Raw genomic sequence first — 25,724 nt, 5'->3', positions numbered from 1 at the left:
CCCCCCCCCCTTCCCATGGTACGAAGAATGTCTAATGTTGGCTAGGTATAATGTGTTTGCACATTTTTAAATGTTAAATAGAAATGTATTTATACAAAAGGATTTGTTTTTTGTATATATTGCTAAAGTTTTGTATTGTCCCCCTATCTAGTGGCCCAGGTGCACACATGTTTATTGTACTTTATTTTATTTTTCACACGATGGAAACAGTAATGTTAACAAAAAGTACATCACACAATTGAGCAATTATTTTTTTTTATTTTCCACATTTATATTTTTACTGATAATTATTTTGTTTTTGTTTAATCAGACATGATTTGAAACAAAAAAAGGGGAGCAGAGAGAGGGATCTGGCATTTAAAAAAATTAATGTTTCTATTAAGAAGGGTCAACACCTCACCCACAAGAATATATCTTGCATAAAGGGGTTAAAACAATCCATCTCCCTGCCCCCCTTTTGGGGGAAAAAAATCCCCAAATATATATATATTCATATATACACAAGCAATTATAACATCTTCCTATGTCAATCATAAAAATATTGTAGGAGCCTACCCTATAGAACTAGGGAGATGTCCATATTAATTATAGCTTTGTGTTAAAAATATAGGGCGGAGAGCCTATGTATCTTATTTGTAAATGATTTACATTACATGTTAAATATTTAAACCCCTTCTTTGTTGCAAGATGTTCACCTTAATCTAAAAAGGAGTTAAGACATGAAGTGGAGGAAAGGAAATGACATGGATGCAAAATTAATGACAACCATATGTAATACCTACAATTACTGCTAATTTCATTCTCACACAGTTTGGTAAAAATCTGTTAGATGTAGCTTAGGTTGATGATAGTGGGTGTAGTCTATAATGTTTGAGGGTTCTATATAAAAAGAAAAAAAAAAAGTCTTCACAGGTTACTGATTGTTTTACAGATCTGGATACATGGAAATGGAGTGCGCTGGTTGGCTCAGACATGCACGACCTGGCTGTTTGGGTCTCATACTCTAGCCATGCTTCACTCATGCCTGCGGTTAAAGTATTCTCTCTTCTAAGCTTCTGAAAGTCACATCATCAGCCTGGTGTTGTAAAAGCTTCATTTGATCCATCTTGTAATGTTTCATTAGAGTGCTGGCACCCTTAGGCCAGTGAGCATCATGCACGGCCACAAAAGGGAAATTAAACAAGGCCAGGTTTACACAGAAGTCACTGACACCACACATTCAGGTTATCAACCTCAACCAAGAATATACAAGACACACTAAGTACAGAAACAGGTGTAAGGACTCGAGATTTAAAAGCTTAAATCCTTTGTTCTAAATCACCCATCATTTAAATATGGTCCTATAACACACAAAGCATGCACTTGTTCATATGAAATTTTAACAATTTGAGAGAAACTTGAAATTATTTTCATCTTTTGATATCAGTGCTCTTATATTACTTACAAGGCTGAGACAAAAGACAACGTATGCAGAAAGGTCTTTAAATAATGGATGCTAATGAAAGGGAAAACTATTATTGATCAGATTCCCATAATAATCAGCTTTTCTAGTAAATATAAGACGGAGTACAAAAGACCGATGTCATGCTGTACCAGGTGTGAGGTAAAAAACAGCAACTGAATATCAGACTTTAAATGGCTATACAAGCAACACTTAACCCCCCTATTTACCAGTGGACTTGCAGGCCTGTTTTTTTTTTTTTGCTGAAAAGTTTGACAGGTAAAGCAGGCAATTTACAATCTCATTATACTCCACAGGACGTCTTACTGCAGTGCATAATAAATATGGCTATATAAAGCTTTATGGGCTATAGGTTTCCTGTGGCATTACAATGTGAATATAACCTCTTATCCTCACAAAGGACACGAGTGGAGTGGCATCCCAGGAAGACCAACACACCTCCGCTACATCTACAGCTATGTCTCCTCTAGTAGTATGTAAGGTATCACTGTATTCTCAGATAAGTGTAAATTTAAAACTGAAAAGGAAACAGGAAAAAAATGGGAAACATGTTGTGGGACAATTTGCAGCCACCGACGAGTGAAATCTTGATCAGTTACAGTTGAGGAAAAAAAATGAGCGCTGCTCACACGGATGAAAATGGAGGCTGGATGGGAGATCAGCAGTGTTCACACTTGGATTGTGCCAGTAGGATATGTGAAAGGCTTCTTACTCCTGACCAAACCCTTCTGTCTCTTCTATTGCAAAGAGCAGTTTTTCTTTAAGCTGTTCAAAACTTTTATAAGGTGGGAGGTCCAGACGGTTAAAGCTGAAAGAGAAAGGAGAAATTAGAATTTCCAAAGCATTCAAATGTACACAGCTCTCTGAAAGTAGTAAAATCCTTCAGTGTGGAGTCATTACAGAAATATCCTATAGGTAACGGGCAACTATTGACCCAAAATTATTGCTCTTGTGAATACAATAAACAAGTGGCTTTTCTCCCATGGTTACCCTAGTGTGACTGGATCACTGATAAATAACTTCTGGTGTAAATGTATTTAAAGGAAATAGCGCAGGGCGCTTATTTATATAAATTGCACATGCACTTATTTTTGATGCTGTGCATATTTTGGTAAGGGAACTCTAATTTCTGAGACCAGGCGAAGAAATTTGTTTCTTGCTTAACCTTGCTAGTGGAGATGCATTATTTCTTAAGGTATATATCTGATACAATAAGCCTTTGTGGATGGAAATCTTTTGTGTGTTGTGATGTGGGGAAGTGGCTTGTTTGGGGTTTCATCATCATCATCATCATCATCATTTATTTATATAGCGCCACTAATTCCGCAGCGCTGTACAGAGAACTCATTCACATCAGTCCCTGCCCCATTGGAGCTTACAGTCTAAATTACCTACTATAGACACACACTCACACACAGACAGAGAGAGGGAGAGACTAGGGTCAATTTTTGATTGCAGCCAATTAACCTACCAGTATGTTTTTGGAGTGTGGGAGGAAACCGGAGCACCCGGAGGAAAACCACGCAAACACAGGGAGAACATACAAACTCCACACAGATAAGGCCATGGTCGGGAATTGAACTCATGACCCCAGTGCTGTGAGGCAGACGTGCTAACCACTAGGCCACTGTGTTTGGGAATGTGTATTCTGGACTGTCCGAAAAGGGGCCCCATGCTAATGAGATCTTTTGATGTGTGAAGGTCCAAAATTGAAGGCAGGAACTTTTAAATTAAGACTGGCTCCTAGATTTCTCTGCATCTGAAAACCAGATGCAGGACATCACAGCATCTCTAGAATTTCATAGATAAGTGCAAATATTGTTGGCTTTGCAATGCATGTAAATCCATGTTTGTGTAAACACATTACATCCAGATTCTCAAAATAGCCAGTGTCTCGATCAGTATAAAAAGCACTGCCCTGCACCCAGAAATGTTCTTGTTTCATCTAATCTGATCATTGGTACCTTCAACCAGTGTCAGAGCAAATAAACATCACTTGCTTCAAAGACCTGCTTGAAATCATCTTCAATATTGCTGTATTCCTGTGACCTGCAGATTAGACCCTAAATCTAACCCTTTCCCTGGCTGTTTCTGAAGCTTGAACCCAGCTTTCTAGTACCACCACTCTGCCTGCTACCCTGCAGCTCTGGTCAGTGTGATAGGCCAGGGGGATCCATCCACAGCACTCCTGATCCATAGTAAAAAGTCTGGAGTACCAGCCCAGGTACGCCATTAACGGGGTACACTCACAGCGTCAGTTACCTAGAAGAAACCCATTACTGGATGCCGGTAAGGAGTCCAGTGGTGGCAGCATTTGTAAGCCTCTCCTACTGCGTTAAGAGGGCGCATTTGGGATAACGAAAGGGAACAGTGGCAAAGTAAGCCCAGCTGGTTCCCAGCAGCAACAGACATGGTGGCATAGGCGGTGCAAATCTGTCACACCTAGTATCCTCATCACCCTAATTTATTTATTCAGCAACATATTACACGCATCTACAGCAAAATGAGTTAAATGGGACATCATACATCAGAAGGTTTGCAATAAAGCAAACCAAAATATATCAATCTGATATTCTGTATAGTGGAACAATTTCCTATATGTTCATTAAACATTTATTCATGTGTGGACAATCATATTAAATGAAGCCTTGTGAATATACCTACCTTCCAAATAAATATAATATATATATATATATTTTTTTTTTTGGGAACATGGCTGCAATGATTCATATCCATTCAGCCACAAGAGCATTAGAGAGGTTGGGCAATACTGTTGGGTGATAATGACCAGACTCGCAGTCTGCATTCCAAAGGTGTTTGCTGGGTTTGAGGTCATGGCTCTGTGCAGGACCGTCACATAATTCTGCACCAAACCGGGGAAACAATTTTTGTATCGACCTCACGTTGTGCGTATAGTAATATCATGCTGAAACAAACTGTTGCCATAAAGGTGGAAGCACACACTTCTCTAGAATGTCATTGTATGCTGTAACATTAAGATTTCCCTTCACTGGAATTACAGTTCCAAGGCCAAACCATAAAAAAATATTCCTCCACCTCCAAACTTTACAGTTGTCAGTATGCATTCCGGTAGGAAATGTTCTCCTCGCATCTACCAAACCCCGAGTCATCCTTCAGACTGGCAGATAGTAAAGCGTGATCTGTCACTCCAGAGAACACGTTTCCACTGCTCCAGAGCCAAATAGCAGTTTACTTTAGACCATTTCAAGTCAATATTTGGCATTGCGCATGTGACTTGAGGTTTGTGTGAGGCAGCTCAGCCAGGGAAAGCCAATAGATGAAGCTCCCATCTTGTGCTGATGTTACTTCCAGTGGCAGTCAGGAACTTGGTAGCGAATGTTGCCACAAAAAGACAGACAATTTTTACACATTACATTGTTCAGCAGTGAAGAGTCCAGTTGTGTGAGCCTGTGGGGCCTGTCACTTCAAGGCTGAGCTGAAGTGCGGATATGGCAAGTTTAATCATAATACCTTTTCACCATACAGCTTTTTTCTTTTCATAGAAACATAAAAAAATATATATTTTCATTTGTTCCATTAGTGATACTTGATGTATAAATTGTAAACCATGGATATGTAACACATACTTTATTTTCAGTATGGCGTTGAAACCTTGCATTTTAACTGGATTTTCATGTACAACATGCTTGTCTTCATTGTTCATGTCACATTAAAAAAAAAAAAAATACATATCCTAATCATGTGAAGATTTCAGGTAAAAAAAAAACCATCTACATTTATGTAAAGTAATCTTTAACTGCCATAGTATTAAACCTACATCAAGCATGTGAAAGCACTAAGCACATCCCCCACTCCAAAGACACGGAGTATACTTCTAGGAAAAATGGTTCCAGTTTTGTTATCTATATGATTAGATGCGACCGTAGGATCATCATGTATTTAATAGAATGTACTCTGTAGATCACAATACAAAGACCTTCTAGATAGACATCATCAGTGAACATGGTTATAACATTAAGCATGGATTTAGATTGGTAAATAGAAGAAAAGCTGATAAAGTCCCTCAATAGGGACGAAACGCGTCAGCAGCCTATTCCATTTGCGCAACAGTGGCTTCTATTTCTATCAACAATCTAGGAACTTCTAAGTAGGAACCAATTTCACCTTGGAGTGGTTTCCGGACGACCAGGAGCGTATAGGTGCACCTATGAGGTTGCTTGCAGTACTGGACACGAATACACAGACTTACAAGTGACATCTTATGATTGAGCGGTGAAGTCCACAAGTACTCAATAGACTGTGACTGGAACAGACCCTCCGGAGAGATTGTGAACAATCTCTGGGTGCTGGTAAGATTTTTTTTCCCCAACTGGGGCATTAAGCATGCACGCTGTGATATTGATTGGATAAGTGTTTAACCTTTCTGCAACTTAATATATTTCCTAAAGCTCCGTTTTTTTGGTCTATACCACTTTTTGGTAACACTAGTCTGGATATTTTTCCTGTTCCATATTGCAATATGATGATTATCTGGACTTTATATTTCTAATCTGGATACTTCATAAGGGGAATTCCTTTCAACTGCACTTAACCCGGTCATTTATCCCGTGGTTTTTACTCGTGAGTCCTGTCAGCAATTGGATTGTATAAGAGTATATTGTTTTTAATATGTGATGTTTTTATTTTTAAGAAAATTCTTTTTATATATATTTGAAGTTTGAGCCAATCTGGTTAAAATGTCTGGTTAATTGACTATGCCCCTCGCCAGTGCCATTATTTTGTATATAATAATGGACTGAGCAAAAGAAAATGTATTTTCACTTTCTGCGCTACATGTAGCAGGCAAAAACTGTCAATGTCAAAGGCCAACCACTAGTACAAAAATTTGGACTCCCTCAAACAGATCTCATGGGAATATATTCAAAGACCAAGGTAACTGTGTTAGGAATAGATGCTCTGTCAATTCCCTGGAACTTTCAACTCTGGTATATGTTTCCTTCTTTTCCTCTAAACTATGAAAGAAAAAAAATTCAAGAAAAACTACAGAAGCAAAAGTGGTTCTTCCATTTTGGCCACAATGCTAATGGTTCACAGCAGCCTGAGGAATACTTCTGGAACAACCTTGGCTTTTACCAGCCCGGTAAGACCTTCTACATTAGGGACCAATTCTAGGCAACAACCCCCAAAACATTGTCTTTGACGGCTCAGAAATTGAGCAGTTGCTGCTAAAACGCAAGGGAATCTCCGATAAAGTGGCTTTCTGAAAGCAAGGATTTGAAGGACGTTCGTTCTGTGGTGCAAACCTAAAATTATTTGATCCTGCTTATACTACCACTCAACAAATTCAAGATTTTTTACAGAATGGATTAGACAGTGATCTTGCTCTTATTACCCTGAAAGTTCAGGTGTCTGCACGTAATGGTTTTCTACACTCAAGATTGGCATCTAATGAACTTTTTTTTTCAAGCAGTCAAACGAATGAATATGGACAAAGTGATGCTGTGAAATAATAATTTTCTACCTAAGGTAGCTTCCTCTTTTCATATCAATCATATAGAAGTTTAATTTCATGATTAGCCATTTTCTATCATCAGCATTTATTTATATAGCTCCTGCAAATTACGTAGCGCTTTACAATTGGGAACAAACACTAACAAAACAATACTGGGTAATACATACACAGGTAAGAGGGCCCTGCTCGCAAGCTTACATATGGGACAATGGAAGTTTCATACACAAGAGTAAGTGCTACATCATATTAAATATTTTTCAGCTAGAATGTAAAAGTAAAACGTATTGAGTGTGAGTGGGCTGTATGATCAGTCACACAGCAATGTTGGTCAGAGGGTTGTTGTCTTGTGTTAGCTGTGTAGAGGGTGGTAATAGGGTAACCTAGGGAGATTAAGATGGTGGATGAGGAATATCATAAGCTTGCCTGAAGAGGTGGGTTGTCAGAGAAAGCTTGAAGGTTTAAAGACTAGAGGAACGTCTTGTGGTGCGAGGGAGGGAATTCCACAAAGTGGGTGCAGCCCGGAAAAAGTCCTGTAACCCGGAATGGGAGAATTTGATGAGGGTGGAAGAGACGCAGATCTTGTGCAGAACGGTGGTGTCGAGTTGGGAGATATTTTGAGACAAGTGAGGAGATGTATGTCGGTGCAATTTTGCTGATGGCCTTGTATATGTTAGTAGAAGAATTTTATATTGGATTCCTTGAAAAACAAACAACCAATGTAGAGACTGACAGTGGTCCAGGATAAAAAGAAAAATTTGCAAGGAAAACCAATCTAGCAGCTGCATGCAAAAATAGATTGTAGGGGTTTGAGTCTGATTTTGGGAAGACCAGTAAGGAGGGAATTACAATAGTCAATGCAGGAGATGGCGAGTGAATGAATTAAAGTTTTTGCAGTGTCTTGTGTGAGATACGTATATATTCTTGAAATGTTTTTTATATGTATGCAGCATGGTGTAAATATAGTTGATATGGGTAACAAGGATAGTTGCGAGTCAAGGACTACACCTAGGCAGCGAGCTGGGATTTATGGTCATGTTGTCAACAGAAATAGAAATGTCAGGCAGGAAGCTTCTGTTGGTGGGTGGTAATTTTATTAGTTCTGTTTATGAAAGATTGTGTTTGAGTTGGCGAGAGGACATCCAGAATGAAATGGCATAAAGACGTGAGATAATAACGTGAGACAACAAAGATGGTGAGATCAGGAGAGGATAAATTTGTGTATCATCCTCATAGAGGGGATACTAAAATCCAAAGGATCTTATTAGTTTTCCAAGAGATGGTGTAGATAGAAAAATAACAGAGGACCTAGGACTAAGCCTGTGGTACTCCAACTGATAAAAGAAGTAAAGCAGAGGTGGTTACAGAGAAATTAACACTGAAAGATAGGTAGGATGAGAATCAGGCTAACGAGAGAAGAACAACAAGAAAAGAAGTGTATCCAGAGTAGTCACATCGACTTGAATGTAAAAGGAGAACCATCACACACTGGTGTTTTCCTTAAGAAAAAACTCTCAAAAGCATTTATGAGCTTTCCTTAAGTATCCACATATAAGAGAATAGATATGCTTCTCGGGAGAGTATATGAAGCTTAAAAGCACTTCTAAAACATTCCAAAAATATCAACATGCACCAATATATATTGTTTACATATTATATTACTTTAATCATTTGATTTAAAAGCTTCCAAATGATCTTTGCAGCTGCATTAGGTTTTATCGTAATTTTGCAGCTTCTGCTATTGCTTATGTACGGAGGCTTATCCTTCTCCTGGGTTCCTGTGGAAAACAAATAGAGTGGACAGAGGAAAGAGATACTGCCCAATAATCCACATAGAGTGTTAAACAGGACCTTTTACTACAGGGAGGAAAAATCTGAGTACCTTTCCTTACCTTATACACATGCTTCTCCTTTCACATTCAGGTCAATGTGACTACTCTGGATACCCATCTTATTTTATATGCATTCTATTGCGCTATTAATGCATTATCCAGTGAAGGCAACATTGTAAAGAGATTTGTAATCAACTGAGAGCTTTTTCGTCTTTGAATTTTACCAAAACTAAAAGAATTAAACTACAAGAACTGATGGCACCATGAACAAATGATTTTACATTTAGTATAAATAAAATATAATTTGATTATTTTTGATTATTTGGAAACCTAAATGACTTCATAGCAGAGCTATTTGGGATATTTTTGCTTAATTTAGAAAATTAAAGGCCTCATTTAGAGCTCAAAAAAAAAAAAAAAAAAAAAATTGGGGCAGCCCCAGAAAATGACCCAGCTCCTCCAAGAAATTAATCTAAACAGGATAGGCTAGCCAGTGGAGGTACAGAGAAGGAGGAGCTTACCACTGAAGAAGCCTTTATACAATGCCAGAGCTCCTTGCTCCTCATCTATACCCCACTGTAGTCCAATGTTCCCATAGGATATTGGGGATAAGGTGGAAAATAAGTCCCTACCTTCACTGTTGCCTTGTACAGAGGAAAAAGAAAACTACATCTACCATAAGCTTTTCCCCTGTTTTAGGCACAATTATACAATGAAATGTTTACAGTGGGCATTTACCATGTGTGACTCCTGGGCAACCAGTTTTCTTTTCCAACCTTCTCAATGCAGAATTTTTGAGGACCATTGCTCCCTACAACATAAACAACAAATAAAGAAATGTGTAGACAGTAAGAAAAACACAGACATATAATGAATACAAAGACGTTTTTCCGAGCTTTCGTTCCTTCGTATCGGCTTCCTTTAGCTTTGACTGAACCACTAGCTGGTTGAATTAATGTTGTAGCACAAAATCGATAGAGCAGTGTGTTGTCTAGTCACAACCCACACAGCACATTTTTCATTGTGTTGATACTAGAACATAATTGCGGTGAAAGTTTGCACAAATCTATTTCCGCAGCAGTGCATACAGGTGCAAGGTAAAAGTGATACCATCTGAGTTTTGCTTTGCGATCCTGCGGAATGCCATTCTGAACTGTAACATTTGCATTCTGTGGAATTAAAGGTCTATGAATAAAACTGGGGTGAAGACTGTAAACTCATACTGCGGTGCGGGTAGGGCGATACATACGAAATGTGCTAACTTTTGAGGCATAATGGTGCAAATATTTTTCAGGAACATAATTTTGGAAGTTTTACTCATCTCTAATTTTGTTACATACCCATTAAATCAGCAAAGCCTCCAACTGGTAATCGGCAGGTCCCAGTAACAAACTGAAGAAGTCTCATGCGCTTCTCGTTATCAATGTCTTTAGCAAACTGTGAGAAAGAAAAACCGTCAAACAGAAACAAAAATATAAATGAAAGAATAATTCCCATTCTGAAATTGTAATAGAACAAATATGTGTTGAGACTAGAGATGCTCAGGCTCGGTTCCTCGAGAGCCGAACACACCCGAACTTAGGGGATCCGAGTACCGAGCCGATCTGGCTCGGTACTTTGGCGCGCCCTCGGAAGCGAAAATGAGGCAAAACGTCATTGTTACGTCGTAGGATCTCGCGATTTTTGGATTCCTTTTTAAGATCCAACATAACGGTGGGTGGGAGGGAGGGAGGGCGGGCCCAAGGAAAATTCCATCTTGCACCATTTTTCTTTTCTGCCACTGCTGTGTGCCAATGTGTCCTAGATGTGCTAGGAACTGCCGTGTGTTTGTGTCATTGCTCTATCGCTTACCATCCAGCCAGGTCGCTGCAGTATTTGTCCAAAAGTGTATGAAAAAAACATTGTGACCTGTGAGGTGGTCAAAATTGACTGCAAATGACTTGAAATTAGTGTTATTGAGGTCAATAGTGTAGGAACAAAAAAAAAAAAAAAAAAAAATTTAAAAATGCAAAAATGTAATTTTAGCATATTTTTTCTAAAAAATCCAAAACCAAAATCCACGAGGGTGGTTTTCCCAAAACCAAAGCACAAAGCTAATCCAGATCCAAAACCATTTCACGGGGGGTCAGTGAGCATCTCTAGTTGAGACCCTGTTGGGCACAATATTTAAGGCTCACTACTGTGTGTATACAAAATGCAGCAGAAATTTGGTTAAAGAAAATACAGATAAAAATGTGCGAGCTAAAAAGGCAAAAAAGTGTAGGCGTAGAAAGGAAAATGAAGTCCTATGCATATTAAAATACCTTACAAAACAATGAAGGACATTCAGAGAGATTTACTAACCTAGTGCAAAAAGTCAGTTAAAATGGTGCAATATCTTCCACACATGATACATGACATTACGTGGGCTACAGAATCAATACAAATGCCTGAAGTTTGTACATTCACTCAAAAAAAAAAAATACAAGTTTCCTACCTGCCAGAACCAGACGATCTGCTTGCTGGTCCTTGTATAGTGCCGGTAGATTGTGTTTCGTTGCCAGTCATTCAGATCAATTTCTTGCATACCGCATAGGAGAACCTTTTTACACACACAAAAAACAAACATTAAGAACATAAGACATTACCAGTACCACTATGACAAGCCATAAACAGACTATTACAGTTTGCTCCACAGGACTTACTTCTAGTTCCTTGGCATCAAAATATTGCAGATACTGCTGGGGAAGAATTTCATTGAAGCCCTCAAAGAAGGCCTGTGTTTGTTCTTCTACTCCTCGAGACAGTCTCCACTCTGCCACAAGCCTGCAAGGAACAGATGCAAACACAAAACTAAATGCATGGCTTTCTTGCGGCAATGCAGCTCGGTTTCACAAGAACACCCCCTCAAGGATCTAGACATTCAAAGCTGGGACTTGAATTTCCATAATAACTGGAAAGCCAAATGTCACAATATACCTGGATTATTGTGATATAGAACTATAAACAATACAGATTAAAAATAGTTTCAAGAGCCACAGAAAATGTTCCACAAATGTCTTTTACCTGATGTATTCCTCCTTATTTTCCTCTGTAACCTGGAGGTTGCTCCCGTTTGGTTTCAGATCATGGCTTTTTACCTCCCCAAGGAGTTCTTTGTCCACTGAAAAAAACATCTCCAGCCCGCACTCTTCTATGTTGTTCTCCCTATGGTAAACACAACCATGGAGAATCCGTAAGTGTCCTCAATAACAAAATTTTAATTACAAAAAATGTAAAGGATACCTACAGAGATAAGGTGGCAGAGTACTTACATTCCCCTGAATCGTCACATTAAAAATCATCACCAATCCCAATACCGAACCGCTGTGCATTAGTGTTTCTTTAACATTACTGATCAACTACATCTGTAATGGTTTATATCACAGATGCTGCCAGGTCTACCTTTCTCTACTAACTCTTAACTAATACCTCAAAAATAATACTACTACTATAGCCACTTGCTAGTATTTTAAACTAAGATATGGCACAACACAACATGTACTGTAAAATCACAATATATATTGTAAATCTTACATTACACCTTCCTTTATTAGCTCAACTTATATTGCTCGTACGCATGGGGATAGCAAGGAGCCCAGGAGCATGAACCTCTGATTCAATTCCTCCCACTATGCTCACACCCCGCTAGTGTTTTACTACACTAGAAGTTTTTTTTTTCCGGTAATGTTTCTTTTCTCCTTTCACCATTTCCCAACAGAGCTGCATGCAAAGCTTAAGGGTTCCTGGGAGGAGGTAAAAAACCCCACCTCTTGCTTATGTCTCCAAGAGGAGTTACATTCTAGGTGGGAAAATCGTCCGCTCCGACCCTTACTGGAGTTACGCAGTTCATCTCTCGTCCAGAGCACATGCTCCACTGCTCTGCCCATGTAAGTACTGGCCTTTTAAACTAACTTACTTGATCCAGATGAGGGAGTTATAAAACTCAGGATCCACAGATTCCAAGTCCTTCAGTCCCACCGGCTTGTTTAATATGCGTTTGTAGAATGGCAATGAGAAGCCGGTGTCTATAAATTTGCCATGAAACAGAGCCTGTGAAGCAAGTGTGAGAGTGTTGTGAGCACAGTTCGTAAGATGCATCTGCTTCAAAAACTCCCAATATTAACTTAACAAAAAAAAAAAAACAACGGTTTATCGCCCGTATAGAGCAATATATGTAAAAGTGTGTAACAGATAAAACAAAGTAAGAAAAGAGACCAACATAAAAACGTTGGGGAAAATTGTCAATTTTGGCTAACACCAGATAGATTAAATAAAAACAAAAATCAAAATGAAGAATTATTTGTTTACTAATATAACAATGTGTGTCTGTATGTACGTATATATTTTAGAGAGCCAGCTAAAAAAAAATAAATAATAAAATAAATAAATAAAAATAAATAAAAATAAAATAGAATACAGGGGATGGATACTAATGTATATACCATAATGAACAACATCAGTTTCATATATACACCCGTATTTTGCTTTTCCACCTAATGTTTGCGTTTTCTCTCTTAGAATTAGAAAGAGGTATGAAGGATGGGTAACAAGACGACTGGGGTGTGGGGGAGAGGTGGTAGCAAGTCAAAAGTCCAGTGAAAGAGGGGTGAAGAGTTGATGTTCGGTCAAGCAGAGCGTAGTCCACAGTCTCCCCATATCAGGTCAGTGGTAGCATAGTCTGTGTACTAAGGCTCCCAAACCCTACAAATCTGTCAGCTTTCAAACGTATATTAATGTTTACAATGAGATGGATGATCTGCCCCCTTCTATTTCTCAAGCATCTAGCAGTAATGTTTGGATACATAATGTGGATAGTTTTGATTATCATTTTCTGCAAATCTTGAAGGCATTCTTCTTTATGACATCATTGATTGTATACTTTGCAGTTCGACTGCACATTTTTACCAGAAACCTCCAGGTCATCCAGGATTTTGAGTCTTACTGGAAAACGTGGCCATGAAATATTGGTGTCATTAGTGATGGGTAAACCATGAAATGTTATTTCTCAAAAAGCTTATAGGAATGTGCTAAAGTGAAGGATGTAGTTGGGGCCTACATAGCTGGGTTTGGCATAAATCGTTTGAGGAGCCAGGGGAGATATGTCAAGGCTCTTTAAACTAATAGGTCATTCTCTGGGTCCACCCATTTTTTCTTTTTGTGGAGAGGTGAAGATGCCATGCCATTAGTGGGCTCAAGACTAGTCTGGCAATACATAAGAAACTGAGATAGTCCCAGCCTCCCAAGTCCAAGGGTTTAGCTAACAAAGTCTATTCAAGTCCAGGCTTCTTTCCCTTCCAAATATATTTGTTGCAAAATATCTGGATTGATATAATGGCTCTCACTGGTACGGAGATTGGAAATATCTGGAATAAATAACTATGTAGCAGATTCATCCAAATCATGCATATCCTACCATCTAGGTGTACATGAGATCCCACTACACCAGGTCTTTTTCAGCACTAGATGTTAACATGCTGATAATTAGCTTTGCACAAGTAATAGAGACTCAGGTAGTGAATGGAGTTATTCCTCTATTGAAAATTAAATTAATTAATTTCATCATATTCTCAGGATTAGTCAAGCAACATGGCTCTGGATTTAAGATTATTCACTTATTATCCTGAAAGTTCCCCAAATTGAGTTTGAAAAATAAAGCTTGGCGTATAGATCATTAGTGAACAGCGCTATTTTATACTAGGTGTTTCTAACCTCAACACCCCTGGTAATGAAAGCACACAGTGCCACCTGCTGTGGGCCCAATAAAAATATTGTTGAACACTGATGGACCATTACTGGTGCAGTGCAACATGGCCACAAATATAGGTATCACGCTTAGTGTTCTCCCCAAACCAATCATTTCCCTTGTTGTGCAAAGCAAACAGAGAAACAAAGAAAATGGCTGCTGGCTCTGCATAGGGCCATGGGAGGAGCGACTTCGCATTCCAACTAGTGCCAACAGTGGTGAATCTGAAATAAAAAACGCAAAACAGTGACAGTAGGACCCAGTGAGAGCAAGGTAGTACTGGCACTTGTGGCATTTGCCAGAAGTGTCAGTCTGGGCTTGGGCCCCAGCCATCCCACAGCTGTCTGAGTAGTCAAATTAAGCATTGTATCAAATTATATTTATCTATATATTCTAAACATGGTGGACTTTGGCCAATGCTTCAATGTGCCCCCTAAATACTTAGGCAGTATAGCTTAAATATACATAAGTCTTAAAATTACGATTATCTTGTGTTATAATCTCAGCATCACGTCAGCAAAACCAACTCACAGTGCACACCCATGCCTTCCAGTAAAGTAGATCCCAACAGTTCTTCTAAGTTGATTCTCATCATCACCATTTATTTATATAGCACCACTAATTTCGCAGGGCTGTACAGAGAACTCACTCACATCAGTCCCTGCCGCATTGGGGCTTAAAGTCTAAATTCCCGAGGCAGACACACAGAGGCAGTGATGGCTAACCTGTGACACTCCAGGTGTTGTGAAACTACAAGCCCCAGCATGCTTTGCCAGCTATCAACTAGTTATCTACTGGCAAAGCATGCTGGGGCTTGTAGTTTCACAACACCTGGAGTGTCACAGGTTAGCCATCACTGGATTAGGGTCAATTTTGTTAGCAGCCAATTAACCTACCAGTATGTTTTTGGAGTGTGGGAGGAAACCGGAACACCCGGAGGAAACCCACGTAAACACGGGGAGAACATACAAACTCCTCACATATAAGGCCATGGTCGGGAATTGAACTTATGACCCCAGTGCTGTAAGGCAGAAGTGCTAACCACTACGCCACCGTGCTGCCCCACTGAATTGAGAATGGGGAATCCTCACTCCTACCATGAAGGGAAGACTGAGAATTAGCCTCCTGAGCCTGAATGCCTGGTGCATTATGAGACACAGGGGATGGGGCCACAAAACCACATTAATGCTGTGAAGACATATTGCAGCAGTGCTATTCCTTGGAAGGAAAATATATATATTCACATCTACATATGTACATTATACACAGTTTATTGAGGACAATTAGGAAATATTTTTTTCTTTGTGCAATTTAGATTTGTTTATACATTTACCAGTATTGCCAGCAGATATACTTAAAGAGAATGTGTCACCAGGTTCTCTTTGCAAATGTAAAAATTTAAAAATGTACGTGTACTAAAAGAAGCATTCTGAACGTACACAGAACAGATGACTCTAAACTCACCATGGCGATGAACCGGCCGATGAAGCGGAAGTAGCGCAAGTGATCAGGGTTGATATAGGAGGCAGGGTTGATTTGCAAACAGTAATTATCTTTTCCAGCATACTCAAACAAGCAGTACATTGGGTTAAGCACTTCATGGGACAGAAGAAAGAACCACTCCCTGCACACAAGAAACAGTTATGGATTAGGCTCACAATTTGTCACCTTCTTTCTTACACAATACAGACCAGACCTTGACATTACCTTGCCACGCCTCCATAATCTAAACCCTCCTCTCCAGGAATGATTATCCACAGTCTTCTCCTGAGATCCTGTGCATTAAAACTCATTATCTAAAAGAAACAAGAGGGATGACATGTAAACAAATGATCAAAACGGCTGTGGCTTAATTCCATGAAGTGTGTAAAAGCTACATGATAATTCCACCTATAATTCTTTTCTTTGCAAACCCCTCCCACCAACTAACAGAACTATTGGCGTTCCATGCTTTTCTGAAGAACTGACAACCTTATGATGCGGCAACCTCTGCTGTACCCTTCTGTACACTATAAGAAAGAGCGTCACTCCTTGCTAACACAAATGCGGACTGTACAGACTGGCATCTCTGTGCAATAAATGTGTGTTAGCAGAACATTTCAGGGTGGTGTTACCTGTAAAATTGTGTGTGGGGGGGTGAGATAATCGGAGGTGCTTTAATTGAAGAGTTGGTGATTTTTGTACGACAATGCTTTATTCTTGTCAGAATCAGTGAGGACACAGATATATTCTGTCTAACAGGGGTGTGAATGGTGAATGTGGCGAGGTTTAAGGGAGCCAAGGTTTATGTGCTTATAGGCTCCAGAGAGGTAAATCCATTCCAGCAGTCTTGTCAAGCAGCAGCTGGGCCTAAGGAACTACCATCATATTTGTTCATATTGGTGAATGAATATTCAATTTGTCAGTGAAGTGCTAGAGTGCAATTTTCTCCTCCTCACTGGACTCTAACCTCTCCCCCACCATCACTATCCATTCCTGTCTTGAACAGGCTGTCTTCCTGGACTCTGGTGCTTCGGCTGACACTAAGCCTTCGACGGTATGAACCACAACCCTGGCATTCCAAACTGACCTGCCGAGCATCACTGGAGGAAATGGTGCTTTCACGCAGACTTTCCTACTTCACATTCATTCTCTCCTCCAACCTCTACATTATCTTTCTCCAAACAGTCCTACTTCAAAATCGCTCATTTAATCCAGTCCAACTTCCATCGCATGTTTGCCATATTCAAAACCCTCCCCTCCCTTTCTGCCTATGACTTCACAACCCACTTCCCCTCCAAAATCTAGTCATTCAATCTTCTTTCAGAACCACCACCTGTCTCTCTCCTCCAGTAACTTCCTTCAAACACGCTTGTCTCACCTATCCTAAAAAAATCCCCTCCTCTGACCCTGCCTCCCTCTCTAACTAACTACAGCCTAATCTCTCTCCTCCCTTTCCCCTCCAAGCTTCTTGAGCAGCTTGTCTACAACCACCTCACCAAATGATCTTCTCACTGCAAAATCTAAGGGTCATTTCTCCTTACTCATCCTTCTGGACATTTCTGCGACATATAACACCACGGACCACCCATGTCTAGCATCTTGTACTTGTAGTAAAGGATATGAAAAAAAAAAAAAAAAAAAAAAAAAAAAAAGATATACATGCTTACTGTGATCAAGTCCAAAAAGGTACTACAAGTAGTGCATTGGATGTTTGATGTGTAGTGTTTTTTTATTGTCAATAAATTCTAGTGTTCACATAATACTGATTTTGCCAAACTGTGTCTCTTTCAGAGGATTGGAACTAATAGACTCTGGCTGTGTTACCAGTCACTCCTTGGTCACAAACCTGTTGAAATGAATCCTCAAAAAGGGTTTTCCTAGACACTGTGATCTTGATGTGCTGCTGCATGAACAGTTGCTGTAAAACAATGAATTGATATTTAGTAATGCAGAGATTTACATGAATAAAATCGCAAGTGGTTATGGGAAATAATAGTCTACACTTTTTAACCCATGTTGTCATGCATTGTATTGGCATTAAAACACACAAATGTGATGCCAGTTGGTACAAAGTCTTAGGACAACCTAGTAGTGTGTGCTTACCTGACACCAGAACCTGAAGTATTGCACCTTGGCTTTGAAATCGCGCACATATGCAATCTGAGGTCCGTTATCCCTGTATACACAGAGAAAAAACTAAGTAAGAGATGGAGCAGGTGTAACATAGGAAGGAAGTAATCTGTGTTTCTGGGAATAGCAAGACAATCCATTCAGGATTTGTGCTTTCAGTATGAATAAAGGGAACTAGCAAAATGAGAATATAACAGGGCAGAATAACTCTCTGAGATAATAAGTAAATATTGTACTTCATTTTTACACTATATGGAAACTGAAGGCTCAGCAATCAGAGTTGAGGGGTTTCCAGCCATATAAATTAATAAGCAGCTCCATATCCCATCCCCTCACTCACAGGGCAGATTTGCCAGTCCTGGGATCAATGTAAGTGGTAGTTTTTCTGTTGTGATCCACAAAATATGGAACCCCATCCACTGTAAATCTCATCTCCCAGCCCTCTGGCAATGGCTTTTCATTTAGTTGCCTGAAAGACATAATAATTCAGTTCACAATAGACACATAATACAATACAATACAAGGAGAAGAGAGACAATTGCATATTTAACTGTAATTACCATTAACGGCAACGAATTAAAGACAATTTTTGTGTCTTCTGCTTAAACTACCAATTGGTAACAAATTTAAAAGGTTACATTTATAAACAATGTTTCAACATAGATCAAGGTGAGGCCGATTTAGAGATATTAAATTTGAGGGGAAAACTTTCTATACCATAATACTATATACTAGAATATAACATTATAGCGCCTTCCATGGTTTCTTGCAGAGCTCCTCAAACCTAACATACCTATACACCGCAAGGGACAACTACTTACCCCTGATTTCTTGGATCCTCCCACTGAGTTGTTCGTGTTGTGTGATTGACAAAATAGACCCTGCCATTTGCATCTGTGCGCTTTTCTACAAGAAATAGAAAACATAAAATATTTCATGGACAACTACCCATTAATGGCCAAACTGATCTGATTTACAGAAAAGTTCCTAATATCTTCTTCTATGTATATAATATAGAATATTTAAAATGAACGAATAAAACATAAATTTTTTCCCTTAGCTAACAAAGAAGCACTTACCCCATTCAACAGGTAATGGGCCCAATGGATCATACTCTTGCTGCTTTTGGGCTGTATAATCCTGGTTCTAGGGGAAAATAAAAAAAAACAAAAATAGAGAATTTGCCTTTGTTACAAGCAGTGGTGTCCAGAAGGAAATGTTCTGTGCTTCTCAGGACAAAAAACAAGATTATATATTTAAAAGGGAAATGTATATAAAAGGATAATGCATTCCTGTTGTACAAGATAAAAAATTCCGCTTAGGAAGTGCACAATTCCTTACAGTACATAACTAACAGCTTTTCAGGAAAAAAAAGATTATGTTGAAGTATTATCCACATTTTATTCTACACATGTAATTGTACAGAACAGTTGGTGCTGCCCACAGAAAGCAATTAGCGGTTTGCATTAATTTTCTAAATCAGTGATATGTAACCTGATACACATCAGGAGCTACATGGATGGCCCTCTAACCTTCAAAGGGCCACACATTCACCTTAATTTCTGTAGTAAGTTAAAATAAATTATTTAATAAAAAAAAAAAAAAGGGAGGCATCCATCAGTATTTGCATATCAGCAGCCAAGTGTTACACACTATAAGAAATATGACAATGAAACAGGAAGGAGCTGGGGGCCACAGGTGCAGGATCAGAGTGCTGCATGTGGTCCTAGGGCCGCTTCTTGCCCATCACTGTTCTAAACTATACTAGAAAAGCCAACAAACATTGTTATTCCCGAGGTAACTGCTTTTTGCAGTTACCTGGGGAATAGTCTTAATTTTGCTCACCCCATAAATGAACCTCTGGTTGAACTGTTGCATTGCCCCCTGCAATTGGTTACGCTGCAGCTGCCACTGCTCATAGTTGCGGACGGATTCAATAGTAGGTCGCTGCCATGTGGTTGTCCTGGTTATGTGGTCTACATAGTAGATTCGTCCCATGTTGTCTACACGGCGCTCCCACCTACAAGTAAGAATTTGGGGCAAATTTAGAGGAATGATGAAGGTGGCAGAGAATTTACAGGAGAAAAGTAAGAGTATGGGCAGAGGACTAAATAACACAAGTGACAACATAGATATTGATGGCTATTGGAAGTCATTAAAAAACCCAAAACCCATAGCCACATGATGAAAGCTCTAAGCCAGCAGATATGCTAGGCCTCAGGCTTCTCACCCTATTGTTGGAAGAATAGCTACACAATTATATTCTGATGAAAACATATTCTGTTATACTTTGTTACATTCGGATTGTTTAGAGAAGTAACAAAAAAAACCTCAAAAAAAACACGTGTGATGAAGGAATTTTAGTGAGCTCTCAGAATTGTGAGGCTGTACCTTACTGTAATTGGCACGAGGCTAAGCATCTATTTTAATGAGCATTGTTGACCAATAAATATTAAACAGTCTTCACACTGTAGCACTAAGACACAATCATGAAAATACATCACCTATTGTCTTTAGAACATTCACAAACATATTTAAATTTAAACTTTGATGTTGCTAAATGTAGCCTACAGTCCATGTACGGTCTCACCCATTGCTTGTGTTTCCATTGTTAAAAACAACAAGTGGCAAATTGACTAAGGGGAATTTGTGGTATATAAGGAGCCCAGTACAGCCAGAACAACTCAAAGAATGACTTATTCCATGGTGTAGGTATAATCTCTTCTCTACCTACTTGGAAAAATAAACTTTTATAATAGTGGAAGCCTCAAGTCAAGCCTCCCAGTCTACACAAAAGAAATCTCCTCTCCTCCTTATGTATATATTTAACACAATACTACATTCAATATATACACAAGTTCCTTATTCAAAAAGTTAGGGTTGAAGCCTCCTGCATGAGAAACTACACAGTTGAAGTAAGCGGTCTAGCAGAGATCCAATATGCACTCAATATATACATAAGTAAGAATCAACTAGAGAACGGACTTTCATTGGACATTCAGTCATATGTGAATTATGGTGGTGATCCGTTTATGCCAACTTATTTTCAGCCAATATTTAGTTAAAAGGACATTATACAGAGAAACAGTGTGATATTTTGGATAACAGAAATCATAAACATAACTTTAGTGGACTGATAGCAATCGTATTAAGAGAACACAGGCAATCAGGTCTGAAAGGCAAAAATTATGTGATTTTTTTTAAAGATGGCTGCCATTTGGCCATGTGTTCTGCTGATAGGAGCTGAAATAATCTAGATAAGGGAATTGTAACTAAACCTGAGATACATACATTCATACACATATAGGAAAGGCACATATACACACTGATAAAACAGTTGAAGTAGGCAATGTATTGTATATGATTATATATATATATATATATATATATATATATATATATATATATATATATATATATATATATATATATATACACACACACGATATGGCATTCGGATGCTTGACCATTACACCAAACAGAAACTATAATGACATTGTATTCAAGTACATTTACTTTAATATGGAGTTGGTCCCCCTTTTGCTGCGATAACAGCTTCCATTCTTCTTGGAAAGCTTTCCACAAGATGTTGGAGTGTTTCTGTGGGAATTTGTGCCCATTCATTCTGTAGAGCATTTTTGAGGTCAGGTGCTGATGTTGGACAAGAAGGCCTGGGGTTGAGGTCAGGGCACTGTGCGGGGATGTCAAGTTCTTCCACATCAAACTCCTCAAACCATGTCTTTGTAGTACTTGCTTTGTACACTGGGGCAAAGTCATGTTGAAATAGAAAAGGGCCTTCCCCAAACATTAAGATTGCCCATCACTGGAGATAAGGGGCCTAGCCCAAACCCTGACAAAAAGTCCCTTAGCATTATTCCTCCTCCAACAAAATTCACAGTTGGCATAATGCAGTCAGGCAGGTAACATTCTCCCAGGATACGCTAAGCCCAGACTTGCCGATCTGACTGCCAAACAAAGAAGCGTGATTCGTTACTTAACAGAACACGTTTCCACAGCTTCACAGTCCAGCGTTGGCGTGCTTTACACCACTCCATCAGACGCTTGGCATTGGTCTTGGTGATGTGAGGCTTGCATGCAGCTGCTCGGCCATGGAAACCCATTCCATTAGGCTCCCGCCACACAGTTTATGTGCTTACATTAATGTCAGTGGAAGTTCGGATCTCTTCAGCTATGGAATCAGCAAAGCTTTGGCGACTTGCATGCACCATGCGCCTTAGCAGTTGTTGACCCCCCTCTGATTTTACGTAGTCTTCCGCTTCGTGGCTGAGTTGCTGTTGTTCCTAAATGCTTCCACTTTCTAATAAATGTCAAGAACAGGCTTATTGCAAAGATGGCATCCTATCACAGTATCACGTTTGAACTTACTGAGCTCTTCAAAACGACCCACTTGTATCATAAATGTTTGCAAATGGAGACTGCATGTCTAGGTGCTCGATTTTATACACCTCTGGCAACGGGTCTGATTGAAACACCTCAATTCAATAATTAACAGGTGTGGTCAAATACTTTTTGTCCATATAGCGTGTGTGAAGACTTATTGAAGACACCTATTGTTAATAAGAATAAATATCTTAAATGAGGCTGTGAAAAATCTTTCTTGATGCGATCATCATAATTCCCTGTACTATACTGTGTGTATCAGAGTAAATTGAGCAGATATTTAAATAGAAATGGGTTTAAACAAGAAACTACCTTTTGTGAGTGGTAACTAATGAAGGTCTGTATTAAATGGTCATTAGCATATTTACCTGACCATTGAACTCTTGGAGGAAGATTTAATTCCCCCGAATTCTTTAGAACGCGGATCGCGCATTATTAGTTACTACGGTAGTTTCAATACGGATTTATGTTCATGCTCAGAGCTGCAATAAAAAAAAATCAGCTGAGAAATTACCCTAGTAATGGTAATAGTGTGCGACCCGTGTCGTTCTAAAGAGCAATGTGGGAAATTTAATCTGCCCCTTAGTGTGAACAGAGAGCAATAACAAACTCTCAGGAATATAGCCCCATTTTATAAGCTCTTTTCACCAGGAGGATACCTTCAGAGATAGCTGGATGTAAAACTAGCTGTAAAAAGCTACCATCTCTGTACGCAAAAACATGAAAACTGTAAAATCTGGTAAAGTCTGTCCAACACCACTTATGTACGCCAGAGAACCAGCAGGGAATCAATCGTTTAAACTCCCGAGACCCTGACCAGGCAAATCCTAAAAGCTCTTATCAAGTCCAAAAGGACCAGCTGTTAGTGGTCACTAAAAGAACCAGACCCCTGTATGGAGGGAATGACTTTCCTGATTAAGGTGGAAACGGGACACCACCTTAGGTTGAAACAAAGGAGATGTGCGCAAGACTGCCGTGTTGTCGCCTCAGTGCCCCCAATTTAAAAACTCTTGTAAAAGAAGAAACAGTTAGAAGGAAAGTCATTTTCCAAGTCAAGAACTTTAAATCCACACTCTCCGAAGGTTCAAACGTAGGAAGTTGAAAGGATTCCAGGGTGCACATAGGGAGAGTGGATATGCAAAACCCTCTAAAAAACTTTGGACCTTCAAAATCAGACCCAAATTCTTCTGGAAATACAAGACAAGGCCAAACCTGAACTTTAAGGGAACCAAGCTTCAGCTCACCATCCAGGCCATCCTGGAGAAATGATAGAGGACGCGATAGCCAAAAGGAAGTGTGAACTTCTTTGCATTCACATCCAAACCGTATGATAGTACCATGCAGACACTGGCTTTCTGGCCTTCAGCATAGTCTGGATCACTTACTCAGACAAACCTTTGGCTCTCAAATTCCTGGCTTCAACAGACCTGCCGTTTAAAGCCAGTAAACGAAAGTCATGGTGAAGGACCCTGTGAAAAGAGATCTTCCCATAGAGGAAGTCTCCCATCCTGGGCCTGCCGCCATCCTTAGAACGATGGCGTATCAGGCTTTTCGTGGCCAATCAGGAGCCACAAGTAAATGAGAGAGCATCAGAATTAAAGGGAAGAGATAGACCAACCTGAATTTCCACAGTACTGTCATGGCATCCACTAGGAATGCCAACAGATCCCTGGTCCAAGAAAAGAACAGCGGCACCTTGTAAAAGGCCTTCATGTTCAACTCTAGACAATTTTTCTGTGGTCTTGGAAAGCCATGCTGACGCCAACCAAGGTCTGAGTACTGCAATAGCATTTTTTAATCTGGCTTAGAGAAAGAAAAAAAAAAAGAATTACTCTATCGCACCAATTGTGGGACAGTTACCCATGTAATATAATCACAGGAAGAATTTCCTATTTACACTTATATCTAAGGTGCGACCTTAAATACAAATGTAATATGGACAAAAAAAAAAAAAAAAAGAGGGAACAGAGGTTTGTTAAACAATGTGCACTTAGTGTCCCTAGATATATATATATATATATATATATATATATATATATATATATATATATATATATATATATATATATATATGATTTGAATATCCAATAAAATATAAAACTTTTATTATTAATAAATCTAAAAAAAAAAAGACCAGTGAAATATAAAATGATATCAAGTTAATAAAAACAAGAAGGTGTATAAATAAAAGTCCAAACTTCACCCAGGAGCTCAGATAATTAAGATTAAAAAAAGCTGTTTTCTTCTTTTAAATATATACGCCTTTGTACATTGAGAATCATCCACCTCTAGCATGTCCAAGGCCTGATGCACGGCCATAACCAGGTCATCTATGCCCTGGCCTCCAAAAGAATCACCTTTAAATCCAACGGGATTCTCTGGGTCTGAGTTACCCATAAGCTGCCCTACATTAGAGGTCTGCCTTGAGACAACCCGAGAAAATGGCAAATTATCTACCCTTCTGAACTCCCCCTGGGATTGGAGGGAGAATGGTATATGCCACTCCATTGTGGTGGCTATCTTGGAAATAGCAGGTGCTACTCGCACCGGCTAAACTGGGCACTTGCTACTGCAGCCAGATAACCCACTGAAAACTTTATGCCCTTACAATGAACCATCAGAGAGGGGAAAAAGCTCGCCGGTCCCATGTAGTCCTTTTTGAAACATGATCCACAAAATACAGAATAAAAGTACTTTAATCCAGGAAAGCCCATAAATATCACGATTTTGGAAATCGGTTACATCCCATCATCATCATTTATTTATATAGCGCCAGCAAATTCCGTAGCGCTTTACAATTTCTGGGGGCAGTTGCATACTGAACTGCTGTCCAGCATTTCTTTAATAATAGATAGATGGGGTCAGGATCCAAACTCATGTAATAGGAAAGGTAGTACGTATTTTCCTTTCTCTAATAGTGTGATCCTAATTTGCAGAAGCCAGCAGAAATCAGTTCTAACTTCTGTATGTGCATTTGGCAAGTGTCCAAAGGGGGAGGAGGGAATTCAAGGTACAAGAGAGTAGAGCATGGGAGCTGGAGAGAGAAGCACAAATGCTGTTTAGTAAGTTTGGATGTATAGCTGAATAGTCTATTAGTACTGAGGCAATCAATGACTAGAAGTCACAGCATGCCAATGGATATTGTGCTTTATTTTTCATTTT

The 25,724-nt window shown here is 39.2% G+C and overlaps 1 protein-coding gene across 1 annotated transcript in view; it reads right to left on the bottom strand.

Moving 5' to 3' along the window:
• Positions 1 to 238: 238 nt before the first annotated feature.
• The window catches only part of ITCH (itchy E3 ubiquitin protein ligase), a 58,947-nt gene continuing 33,461 nt past the window's right edge, over positions 239 to 25,724 (bottom strand). Inside the window, exons 10-24 of the mRNA XM_075177559.1 lie at positions 20,007 to 20,181; positions 19,241 to 19,307; positions 18,983 to 19,067; positions 18,502 to 18,630; positions 18,135 to 18,207; positions 17,878 to 17,949; positions 16,257 to 16,345; positions 16,014 to 16,173; positions 12,723 to 12,856; positions 11,831 to 11,971; positions 11,470 to 11,590; positions 11,262 to 11,366; positions 10,126 to 10,222; positions 9,524 to 9,596; positions 239 to 2,270 (exon numbers count right to left, since the gene is read on the bottom strand). Of these exons, the coding sequence (XP_075033660.1) occupies positions 2,171 to 2,270; positions 9,524 to 9,596; positions 10,126 to 10,222; positions 11,262 to 11,366; positions 11,470 to 11,590; positions 11,831 to 11,971; positions 12,723 to 12,856; positions 16,014 to 16,173; positions 16,257 to 16,345; positions 17,878 to 17,949; positions 18,135 to 18,207; positions 18,502 to 18,630; positions 18,983 to 19,067; positions 19,241 to 19,307; positions 20,007 to 20,181 (1,621 nt within the window). The 3' untranslated portion in view covers positions 239 to 2,170. The remainder of the gene's footprint in view (positions 2,271 to 9,523; positions 9,597 to 10,125; positions 10,223 to 11,261; positions 11,367 to 11,469; positions 11,591 to 11,830; positions 11,972 to 12,722; positions 12,857 to 16,013; positions 16,174 to 16,256; positions 16,346 to 17,877; positions 17,950 to 18,134; positions 18,208 to 18,501; positions 18,631 to 18,982; positions 19,068 to 19,240; positions 19,308 to 20,006; positions 20,182 to 25,724) is intronic.

The sequence above is a fragment of the Mixophyes fleayi genome, chromosome 6 (genome assembly GCF_038048845.1).
Source record: "Mixophyes fleayi isolate aMixFle1 chromosome 6, aMixFle1.hap1, whole genome shotgun sequence".
NCBI lineage: Eukaryota > Metazoa > Chordata > Amphibia > Anura > Limnodynastidae > Mixophyes > Mixophyes fleayi.
Note: the sequence above shows the minus strand (reverse complement) of the source record. Positions and strands in the feature narration are given on the sequence as shown.